Genomic DNA, 12,437 nt, shown 5'->3' with positions numbered 1-12,437 from the left:
GAGGTCAGAGTCAGACTGGAGATTTGACCACAGAGGAACAAACAGAAGCTTCAGAAACATTAAAGCTGGTGATGAATAATACTATTAACGTGTTGGATCATTTATTTCTCAATTATTTAGAATTGATTCAACATCCTTGAATCAAGATGTTGGCCAGGAGATTCCAGGAGGGTCCTTGAGGAGATTCCTTGAATCTCACAAGGGTTTCTTGAAGTTTTAAGATTTCTTGATTGCTATCTTTTGATGATTTATATTAATTCATGTATTTATTAGCAGTTTCACAAGATTTTACCGTGAATAATTGTGTTTTTCATTTTTATTTTAATTGAGACACAGTGAATCCTTTGAACTTGTGTTTGTTTTGTGCTGATTTCTGACGCTCGAGCTTTCATTTCAACACTTTCTCTCACATGAAGGCCCTGGAAAACTGGTAGGATATATAATAGCTACAGTTAGCTAGTATTTAAAGTGCATTTAAAATGAATATGAACCATTTTTGCCTCACTGGAGGTTTTTTGCATTGGTTAACACCATTTATCTGGAGGTCAACATGATAATTAGTGAGTTTTAGAGGTGTTAGTAGGCGTATTTTTAAACTTCTGACGGGACAGGCTAGCAGTTTCCCCCTGTTTCCAGTCTTTATGCTAAGCTAGGCTAACAACCTCCTGACTCCAATTCTGACTCCTCAGCAGAAGTTCTGACGTTTTGAGAAACACATTTATTTTCTGTCTTCTGGTGACTTACATGAGATCAACACATGTCTGTACTGTCAATGATGGGATGTAACTAAGTACATTTACTCAAGTACAATTTTGAGGTATTTGTACTTAATTTGAGTATTTTATTTAAGTTCTGCTCCTTTACACGTCCACTTCACCACATGTTGGAGGTAAATATGGTATTTCTCATTCCACTACATTTATTTTACAACTTTAGTTACTAGTTACTTTGCAGATTACTTGCTGCATCAGATTTTTTTTAATACTGTTTTATGTTTTATTTACATTTAGTTGTTCTTTTAGGTTATAAGTACATGTAATACATTCACTTTATTACTTTTACTTGAGTTCTACTCATGTGGGCGAGTTTAACATGATATCTTTAGTTTTACTCAAGCATAAATTCAAAGGATCTGAGACGAACTTCTCTGTTGTTTTAGACAGATTGACTCACACTGTCAACAGTTGCATCATGGCTTCAGTGCAACCTGTGTGTGTGTGTGTGTGTGTGTGTGTGTGTGTGTGTGTGTGTGTGTGTGTGTGTGTGTGTGTGTGTGTGTGAGATAACGATCTTCATATCTCACCTTTATCTGCCCCCCCCCCCCAACACACACACACACACACCCTCTATCTAACATATATAACAGAAAGAGTCTCTGTCTTACTTCCATAACACACAAACTCACAGGAAGTCAGAGAACCAATCATTAACCAGAGCTCAGTGTGTGTGTGTGTGTGTGTGTGTGTGTGTGTGTGTGTGTGTGTGTGTGTGTGTGAGTGTGGTTAAAGCTGCGACAAACAAACTCTTGTTAGCTTCTTTTAGCTCCTGGTTCTGGTTTTGAGGTCCACTTCCTGTCCGGTTCAGTCTCAGTGGTTCTTCTGCTCTGATGAACTCACTGTACTCACCTGCTCAGGTGAACAGACACAGACAGGTGTTTCCTTCAGGAGCTGGTGGAGCCCGAACACACAGCGAGAAGAGAGCGAAGGCAGGACGTGAACACCAGACGGTGAAACAAACGAGCCGGTCGTGTCGTGTTTTTCCTTGTGTAGCGTCGCCGGTATGATTTTAGGACACGTTACGTCACGTTAATTGATTTTTGAGGTTGGTGACTGAACACCTGGCCGGAGACGACAGACGAAAACGAGCCTGTTGGTTCATTTCAGCACATGAAATGTTCATAATAAACCAAACTGTGATGTTTCACAACATTAACTACAGTCTAAAAGTCGTAATGTGTGATCTAATTACATAAACTGTTCGTCAGCAAGCTTTAGTTTGAAGAGAACGCACCCTGTGCCCAGTCTTTGAGTCTTTATGCTAAGCTAGGCTAACAACCTCCAGCCTCAGACTCTGAATTTATAATAAACATTTTGAGAAACTGATTTATTTTGAGATTAATTTATACCTCGACTTCACTACATTCTGGTAATCAGTGAGCTTTAGAGGTGTTGGCAGGTGTTTGTTTTTATCACATCGACAGAGCCAGGCTAGCAGTTTCCCCCTGCATCCAGTCTTTATGCTAAGCTAGGCTAACAACCTCCTGACTCCATCTCTTAAACTTAAAGTTTTGACAATTAGAGAAACACATTTAATCGCCGTCTTTTGATGAGTTACGATTATGGGATGTAACTAAGTAAATGTACCTTCAGATGGATCCATACGACTCGTCTCACAGCAGATCTGAGATCAGGTTGTGACCGCAGAAGACTGTTAAAGGAGCAGTCTGTAGTTTTGCTGAAGAAAATGTAAATAAGAAGAAGCACAAACTAAATAATCAAACTGTCTTTGTTTTCATGACCGAATAAACAAACTGACAACTGTGTTTACATGTGGCGGACCCTGCCACTGCTCTAGCCTCTGGGACGTCAGTTTATTCACTGATGGAGAGGAAATTGTTTTATTATCTCATTAATATTGTAAATATTAAAATTCTGAGTGTGAATTTGTTTTTTTAAACAATAAAAAACATTTTATTATTAATAAATTATTAAAGTTCTGTTTATTTTGTTATTTTACTTATTTTATGTTTATTCGCTCCTGACGATGAGTTAATAATTAATTCAGTGTGTGTCTTGTTTATTTTGGAACATACACACACACACACACAGTGACAGACCATATAAAAATGAACGGGGCTGACACACAGTTGTAGTGTGAGCAGAGGGACACACACACACACACACACACTCTCCTCTCTGCTCCACGCGTGCAGCCTGGACTCAGACCAGCTTGAACTTCAGAGTTCTGTGTGTTCTGGTGTGTGCGCAGCTCTGAGTCCAGCTCACAGAACTTCCTCAGAACCAGAGTCCAGTACCGCACCGTGGTCCGGACCGCAGGCTGCAGTTCTGCGTCTCTTTGTGTTTTCTCTCCTGTTGGACCGGAGACTTTGGAGCACGACCCGCGGGACACATGCCGGGGTGTGTGGCTTTCTTGGCCGCCTTTGCAGTGCTCTCGGCCGGGCTCAGGAGCTCCGTGGCCGCGGTGGAGATGCGGAGCTCCGCGGTGCCCGCCGTGGAGAGGACGGCGGCGGGACGGAACAGCTCCGAGGACCGGGACGGAACCGGCTGCTCGGACCGCTGTCGGTGCGAGGTGGACGGGCTGCTGCACCGGGTCGACTGCTCGGACCTGGGGCTCCGGGAGGTTCCGAGCAACCTGAGCGTGTTCACATCGTACCTGTGAGTCCAAACCCAGGGCTGTGTGTGCGTGTGCGTGTGTGTGTGTGTGTGCGTGCGTGTGTGTGTGTGTGCATGTTGTTCTGCAGTCGTGCGAATCAGAACACCTGTCCGGTGTGTTTATCTCTGTCACGCTGTTCAGGTGCTGGTGAAGAGATTGAGATGTAGACACACACACACACACACACACACACACACACACACACGGTGATGGAGTCCTTGTTTCTTCTTCTGCAGAACCACTGCGACCCGTCCAAGTTCTCCAGGACCTCACAGATCCTAAATGTTCAGACCTTATAAATAAAGTTCTGTATCTCTGTGAGAAGAACAACTTGAAGGTTGGATTCACAGTCCCAACTTGTCGGGTCGACGGGTCGGCTGCCGTCCCACAGCCTCAGCATCTGAAGATCTGTTGGTTCTTAAAGAGAAAAACCACTTGGACAAGTTCAGGTGGTTTTTCAGAAAGTTCCAGGAGTCCTCCGTGAAGAGGGTTTTTAGCAGAGGCTCAGTGGGTAATTATAAAGATTCCTGGAGGTTTTGAGAGGTTCCATGGGTTCTGTAAAAGGTCTGAACGTTGTGTAAGGTTCTGGGAGCACTGGAGGGAGTCGCAGTGGTTCTTGAAAGGTTTCAGGTGTCCACCATGAAAAGGTTCCACAGAGGAAGCTTGATAAGGTCTGAACGTTGTGTAAGGTTCTTGTCGCACTGGAGGGAGGTGCAGTGGTTCTTGAAAGCTTCCATGTGTTCTCCATGAGGAGGTTCTAGTGGCTGCTGATGAGGTTCTACAGAGTTCCAGAGGTTCTCAGTCTGATGATGTTCTGCCTCTCTGATCATGTTGTCTGTAGATACTGAAGCAGCTGATCTGTATTTAATGTTGTTTACAACACAGACAGATTTAATAAATTGACTGTTTATTATTTATTATTCTTCACGTTGACATGATGTCATCAGGTCATGATGTCATCAGGTCATGATGTCATCAGGTCATGATGTCATCAGGTTTGTTCCCTCAGTGATCCACAGACACATTCAGTGTTCATATCAAACATGAGATCAACTCGTCTTTGTTAAATCAGGTAGAAAGTGTTGAAGAAATTCATTCTGTTTGACTGAAATCGTGTTTTTCATGATGAAATGTTTGTGACGCTCCCCGTTGGCCCACCGGGCTTCGGTTCTGGTCCCTGAACAAAAGTGTCAGAGAAGTTTTCAGTGTTTCTACTTGAGTGTAAAGTCCAAACACTAAAACTAATTCAAATCCATTTCACCTCACAGCAGGTGACCGGCCTCGATACTCGACATGTTTCAGCCCTGGCAAAAAGCATTACATCACTGCGCTGGGCTGTGTGTGTGTGTGTGTGTGTGTGTGTGTGTGTGTGTGTGTGTGTGTGTGTGTAAGGAGAACCTGCCCGTCTTGGCTGTGGTCTAAAAGCAGCACAATGTCCAGGATTTAAATTTCACTCTCATTAAAGAAAAACCTTCTTCTATTCAGACAAGCTGTGTGTGTGTGTGTGTGTGTGTGTGTGTGTGTGTGTGTGTGTGTGTGTGTGAGTGAAAGCACTTTCCTTACAGTTTGTCTAAGACAGGCAGATGGACACACACACACACACACACACACACACACACACACACACACACACACACAGAGTCGATCAAAGGCTCTTTGTGTCTTTATTAAAGCTCCAATCAGGAGTTGAATCCAACAGAACTTCAAGGAGTTTCTGTGAGCGTTTGTGAGTTCTGGAGAGTTGCCGGGTCGGTCCCTGCGTCTCGTCACCAGCGCCACACAAACCCATCACAAAACCTGGCAGCGCCGGAGGAAGTAATCGGATACTTTACTCGAGTAGAAATACAATTTTTCTACACGTTAAAAGTAAAATCGTCAGGTGAAATGACAGTGAGCTGGTCGTTTCCATCTCTGCTCCTGCCGGCCTGGTTCTGCTCGGTCTGACTCGGCCCGGCTGGGGTTTACCTGGTCTACCTGCCTGAAGGTGTGTTTTGTATAAATAAAGATTGAGTGACTGACAGAAGTGGTTTTCTGTTCTGAACCAGCAAAGTGCAGAGTTTTCCTGACTGAGCCGATTCTTCAGCTGTCAGAACACAAAGAACTGGTTCCAGAGGAGGCGCTGGCTCCGAACCAGAATCTGAACCACCTTCATCCGAAAGGAGGAGAGGTGCTTGGAGCTCTGAGGAGGTTCTAGCAGTTCTGGAGGAAGGTTCAGGATATTCTGATGAGCTTTTATTGGTTCTTGGTTCCTTGAGTTTCACTGACGAGGTTCTGGCGGGTCACTGCAGTGGTGCCGTCCAGTCAGCGGAGGACGTGCGTGTGTTTGATGTATCTGCTTCGTTGTGAGAACTTTTAAAGAAGAACTTTCTCAGAAAAGGCAACAGTTACTGATCTGAGACGGACGGACGGACGTCAGGGAGGGTCGGCTTACAGCCTCCTTCTGTCTGTCTGTCCTTTGTGTGTGTGTGTGCGTGCGTGCGTGCGTGTGTGTGTGTGTGTGCGTGTGTGCGTGTGTGTGTGTGTGTGCGTGCGTGTGTGTGCGTGTGTGTGTGTGTGCGTGCGTGTGTGTGTGTGTGTGTGTGTGCGTGTGTGTGTGTGTGCTGCATGCCTAAGCAGAGCTGTCTGCAGTGTGAATGGGCTGTAAGTCTCTATTCTGCGTCTGACTGACAGCAGCAGTACAGGAATGCATTTAGCTTGGCGGTGATGAATGAGCCGATGTACATACGAAGGATTTTCTCGGCCCCGCCCTCTTTGGCAGCCATGTTGGACGGCCCACAGCTGATGTCACCGCCTTTGCTCACCTTCTGGTCGCCTCTCGCTCGCTCCTGATCGCTGGAGGTTTGTAGTTTCTTCGCAGTTTCGTGACAGACGAACCTCTCGACCTCCTTCGTGACCTCGGAGGGACGCAGGTGGAGCGTCTACCTGTCCCGGGTGTTTGGACGTCAGGATGGATGGAGTCCGAGTGAGAGAGAGCGATGAGCCTTCATCAGGAGGACGCCACGGTCCAGCTCACACACACACAGGTAGTCCAAACACCTCAGACAGGTAGACGGACTACCTGTCGTCCTGCGAGGTCGTGAGAGAGGTCAGACGAGGTGACGCCGAGCAGCTGCAGAAGTTAACGATGTGTGAGACTTTACAAACCAAACAGCGACACACAATCCTCCCGACGTCGTGTGATCGCATCTGAATCTTCTCTTGTGGTTCTCGTGTTTGTTTTGAGGGAGAAACCAGCTGAGAAACACGATACGAGCAGACGTGTTGTAGTTTACGTGAAGCTCGGGTCTGTTTTTCCAACTCGATTGGCAGAATAAATGTTGGCGATGTCAGAGTGACTGTGTTGGAGCTTTTCTCTCTTCAGGCTGGACAGAAACATCCTGTTTCCAGTTTACAATGATTTCATCTCCACAGTCTCTGTTTCAACATGTCCAGGTGTCCGAACAAACACACCTGGTTTCATCGTGACAAACACGGCTGCAAACGTCCTGAAGTCCGCTCAGAGAAACCTGGTGTTGTCTCCACGAACACGTCTGGAAAATGTCCCAGTGTCTCGATGACATCACCCAGTTTAGTCATCAGGGACGCAGCTGGAAATGTCCGAGCTTCACATTTAAAATCTCAAGTTTTGTCGCCTTAAACAAGCAGAAATATCCAACATCTTGTCAAAAATGTCCAGTTTTCTTCGCCACAAATTCAGCTGGAGACGAAACTGATGTTTCCCCGACCTCTAATTAAAATCACCTAGTTTGTCACCACTGATGCATAAAAAATAATATTTACCTTCAAAAACACAAACTCAGCTGGAGACGTCCTGACGTCTTGTTACAAATATTCAGATTTTTGTCTCAAACTTTCCTGCTGTCACATTTAAAATATCAAGTTTTGTCAACTTAAGCACAACAGAAATATCTGACGTCTCGCTAAAAGCATCCGTCTTTGTCGCCACAAACACAGCTGGAAAATGTCCCGAGTTAAAACTACCTGCTCACTAATGTTGAAGCGCAGCCTTGAACAGTGGTCTCTGGCTGTCAAACACAATGAGAAACTGTCTTTGCAGATGTTTTATAACTCGGGCTCGTCTAACATCGTATCGGGCCTTTTACGGGCCGTAACGGTCGATGTGGACACAATTAAACCTTCCAGCTCGTCTCAGTGCAGACGCTGAGAATCCAGCAGAGTCTGTTTGTTTGTGTGTCCGTCACACAGAAACACACTCGGAGCTGTTGTTTACCCCGGTGGTATCTTTTTCTTTGGGCCGAGGCGGCGCAGACTGACGGGACGGATCAGGGAATAAACCCCCTGCCTCCGCTCGCCCCGGGGGGCCCCCCGCCGACCCGCCCCCGAAAAGACTCAAAGAAAGACGGAGAGAAAGAATGAAAGAGGACAAAACCGGAGAGAGGCCTCGCTGTCACACTACGCCTGCGAACTACACAACTCTCTTTTCTCTCCTGCCACAGAGTTTGTCTTTCTGCGGCAGCGGCCATTTGAATAATCGTCTGATATCCATCAGTTAGAGCGTGCACGCGCGCGCGCACACACACACACACATGCACACACACACGCACACACAGCTTCATCTAAGTCATTACGAGGAGGGAGAGAAACACACGACACGTCTGATGTGTTCGGCTTCTTTCATCCTTTTGTCCGTCGTCTTTCTCTCTTCGGTCCGGATGAAAACTTGAATCAGTTCAACGAGCTCAACCCGAAACACTCGACGGGCCTGAAATCTGCTCCAGGATCAGTTCTGACGCCTGAAAACATGTCTGATGATAAAAAGGTGGAATTACTTTAAACCGTCGTCTCATGAATCACAAAAGAATTATAATAAATGATAATGAAGCTCAAAATATTCAGAGTTCATCTGAAAAATTTGAGTTTTTGTCTTTTAACTAAATTTCATCGCAAAACTTTTTTCCCATAGATTTTTTTTCCAGTTGTTCACTCATGAAATATAACTTTGTCTTCTGTTATTTTGATTTTATTCACAAGATATTTCAACTTAAATCTCAAAATATTCTGACTCCAATTGTAAAAAATATGATTATTTTCTTGTGTGAAATTCAGAATTTGGTCTCAAAATATTACAACCTTTTTGTTTGTTTATAATTTTACCCCAAAAATTATTTTAAGATCAATATATCAGGATTATTTCTTTTCATTTCAACTCCAATGTGAAATATATAGTTTTTTTCTCATAGATTTTTTTGTTTTATTTGACTTTTTTCCAACTTTACTCATGAAATACAACTTATCTCAAGATATTTTTACTTTTTTCTCAATAAACCTTTAAAAGAATACTTTTTTCCCTGAAATACTTTTTAGCTTTTTCTAATAAAATTGTGACTTTTGGGATATTAATCTTATTATATTACAGTTGAACTGTTTTACTTACAGTTTTTCATTTATTCACAACTCAACCAGCAAAACATTCTGACTCCAGTCATAAATATAAAGTTTTTTGAATAAGGTCTCAAATTAATACAGCTTTTACTTGTGATATTATATATTTTTATATAAATGTGTAATATTCAAAACATTACAAGTAGATATTTTTCTTGTAGATTATTGACTTTATTCACTAAATATTACGGCTTTAATCTTTCAAATACTGACTCGTTCCTGCATTTTTAACTTCATTCCTGAAATAAATCTTTTACACGAATTTACAACCAAAATGTTTCACAAAATGTTTTACTTCATTCACTCTTCTTGTACTTTTCTTACGTCACATTGTTCTGAACTTGCTCTTTGTGGGTCGTGACAGTCGCTCCATCTAATCGTCTCCTCGGTCGTTTCTTCTGCGTCTCTGTTCACCAACACAAATCTCTCGTTCACCAAATGTTGAAACACACAAACGTTGACTTGAACCTGCTGAAACCAGCTGCTTCAAAATAAAAGCTCTGCCGTTTGAAAGCATCGAGCCGTTGATATGATTGTTGCTCGTGAGGTCACGTATGACATCATGGGTCTCATTCAGCAGGGTAATCAGTGTCGGGTATTTCCTTTATTGTCGAAGCACAACTGCCACCGCTATCATCATCATCATCATCATCATCATCATCATTACAGTATTATGTGCGTCTCTGAATGCAGAACTGTCTCGTGTCTCAGGACTGAAGGAATCAAAACACAACACAAACTCTGAGCATAAACAACTGCACAGTACAAAAAAAGGGACGACTCTGTATATGTAGTTAGCAATTAGCAGCTAACATGACAAGGAACAGCATGACAGTCATACGTTTGAGTAGAGATTTGAGTAAATTAACAAATTATTAATCCAGGATTGATTGATTGATTGATCAGCCTGAAGGACACAAAGCTGTTTTCTTTAGCGAGACATAATTTAACATTAGCTTACAAAACTCTGAGCTAACATAATGTTAGATGGCAAAGCTAATATCAATCCAACATCAGCTAACAGAGAACAAAACTCCGTTAAACCACCTGGCTAGCAAGGTAGACACAAAGCTAAGCTAAGATAAAAGGTGCTAATAAGTGTTATAAGTTAACTTTAGATGTCAAAGCTAACATTAACCCAACATTAGCTAACAGGACACTAAAGTTTGCAAAGCTACATGTCATTTAAGATTAGCTACCAGGTCCTAAAGCTAACTTAACGTGGCTAATGTTGATCCTACATCAGTTTACAGCACACTAAGCTGTAGCTAGCTGACAGGGCAAGAAGCTAACGCTATATTAGAGGAGCAAAGCTAACAGTGGTCCAACATCAGCTAACAGGACACAAAAGTTTTACAACCTATATGTCATTTAAAATTAGCTAACAGGTTCTAAAGCTAACTTAACGTAGCTAATGTTGATCCAACATCAGTTAACAGGACACTAAGCTATGTGTGAAGCTACTTGTGAAGATGTAGCTTTAGCCAACATAGCCAGAAGCTAACATACATTTATTATTAGAGGAGCAAAGTTTCAGTTCTGAAAAGTCTGCTAAAAAAGCTTGCAGTTAGCAGAATAACTAGCAAACTCTCCAAATGAAGCTTTTCTGCCGTCAGTTAACTTGGTTCAAAGTCTCATAAATATTTTTCTGTGCAAAACGTTTGAAATAACAAACAAACACACGAAGCTTCTTGTGTAAATCTGGATGTTTGTGTCACTGTTAAGATATGCGACCACATGTAGAGAACATTACGGAGCGCTCGGTCTGGGTAATGAACACCCGACTGTCTGAAAACACACATGTATATAAATACTGTGAGGTAGTAATACATAACTCTGTGTGTGTGTGCATGTGTGTGTGTGTGTGTGTGTGTGTGTTGAAGCAGTAAAAGCCAATCAGCCGTAACACTGTTAGTCTGGTCAGAGTAAAGGAACATTCTGCTGAAATAAGTCCAAACAAACCTGCTGTGCGTGTGTGTGTTTCTCTGTGTGTTTTGTGTGTGTGTGTGTGTGTGTGTAGACTACCTGTCGACAATGTTGTAAAGCTACACACACACACACACACACACACATTAACAGGCTTTATGGGGTGTTGAGAAAGTTCCTTAACAAGCGACATATTGAGCTGCAGACACGCCCTCAGCTGTGAGACAGAGACCGTCTGTTTCCTCTCAGGCCGAGTCGTCCTGAGCGCTCAGACGCTGCTGATGGTTATCAGACACACAAAGAGCAGAAAACAGACGAGGGCAGATAAGAGAAGAAAAGAGCGGCGGAGGAACGTCATGTCTGCGAAGGAGAAGAAGAAGAACACACACAGCCGGTCAGAAACACACCTGAGCTCACAGAGAATATGAGTTCACCTGGACAGCGTGACTCTTAAAGGAACAGTTCACACAAAACAAAGCAAAACTCAGTCCTCTCCTCCTCCTCCTGAGGATATAAAGTCCTCCTCTCCTCCTCCTGATGATATAAAGTCCTCCTCTCCTCCTCCTGATGATATAAAGTCCTCCTCTCCTCCTCCTGAGGATATAAAGTCCTCCTCTCCTCCTACTGATGATATAAAGTCCTCCTCTCCTCCTCCTGAGGATATAAAGTCCTCCTCTCCTCCTCCTGATGATATAAAGTCCTCCTCTCCTCCTCCTGAGGATATAAAGTCCTCCTCTCCTCCTCCTGAGGATATAAAGTCCTCCTCGCCTCCTCCTGATGATATAAAGTCCTCCTCTCCTCCTCCTGAGGATATAAAGTCCTCCTCTCCTCCTCCTGATGATATAAAGTCCTCCTCTCCTCCTCCTCCTGAGGATATAAAGTCCTCCTCTCCTCCTCCTCCTGAGGATATAAAGTCCTCCTCTCCTCCTCCTGAGGATATAAAGTCCTCCTCTCCTCCTCCTGATGATATAAAGTCCTCCTCTCCTCCTCCTGAGGATATAAAGTCCTCCTCTCCTCCTCCTGAGGATATAAAGTCCTCCTCGCCTCCTCCTGATGATATAAAGTCCTCCTCTCCTCCTCCTGAGGATATAAAGTCCTCCTCTCCTCCTCCTGATGATATAAAGTCCTCCTCTCCTCCTCCTCCTGAGGATATAAAGTCCTCCTCTCCTCCTCCTGAGGATATAAAGTCCTCCTCTCCTCCTCCTGAGGATATAAAGTCCTCCTCTCCTCCTCCTGATGATATAAAGTCCTCAGTAATGAGCTCGGCTGAGTTCCATTCTGTTTCATTCATTCATTCATATTCCTGATTTCCGTCTCTTTCCAGTAACTTCCACTCCTGTCGTGTTTCTCACTCAGGTGTGTGTTGACTTTCAGCAGCTCTTTGAAGTCCTGTGTGTGTGTGTGTGTGTGTGTGTGTGTGTGTGTGTGTGTGTGTGTGTCAAACTAAATGTTTCTACACGTGTGAATAGTGTCTATGTTTGAAGGCAGCAGACCGTTTTATGAACTTTGTGTGTTTAATGAGTCGTTAATTCAGGATGTTGTTTTTATATCATTACGGTGCAACAAGACCTCAGAAATTTACCTGTTCACACCTGTGTGATGATGGTTTATTCATCTGTACATCACTAATCTGTCTCTCTCTGTCTCTCTGCAGCGACCTCAGTATGAATAATCTGACTGTGTTGCCCAGTGGAGCTCTGACCAACCTGCACTTC

At 43.6% G+C, this 12,437-nt stretch overlaps 1 protein-coding gene across 3 annotated transcripts in view; it reads left to right on the top strand.

The window, feature by feature from the left end:
- Window positions 1-2,754: 2,754 nt before the first annotated feature.
- Window positions 2,755-12,437, top strand: part of LOC119032473 (leucine-rich repeat-containing G-protein coupled receptor 5-like) — a 30,033-nt gene continuing 20,350 nt past the window's right edge. Inside the window, exons 1-2 of one of the 3 annotated variants that reach the window (XM_037121708.1) lie at window positions 2,755-3,395; window positions 12,377-12,437. The exon at window positions 12,377-12,437 is cut by the window's right edge and continues 11 nt beyond it. In XM_037121708.1, coding sequence (XP_036977603.1) covers window positions 3,130-3,395; window positions 12,377-12,437 — 327 coding nt within the window. In that variant the 5' untranslated portion in view covers window positions 2,755-3,129. The remainder of the gene's footprint in view (window positions 3,396-12,376) is intronic. The other 2 variants (XM_037121709.1, XR_005078914.1) reach the window with 2 other exon arrangements.

Source organism: Acanthopagrus latus, chromosome 14 (genome assembly GCF_904848185.1).
Source record: "Acanthopagrus latus isolate v.2019 chromosome 14, fAcaLat1.1, whole genome shotgun sequence".
NCBI classification, from domain to species: Eukaryota; Metazoa; Chordata; class Actinopteri; order Spariformes; family Sparidae; genus Acanthopagrus; species Acanthopagrus latus.
The sequence above is the reverse complement of the archived record's forward strand: the minus strand, read 5'-3'. Positions and strand labels throughout refer to the sequence as shown.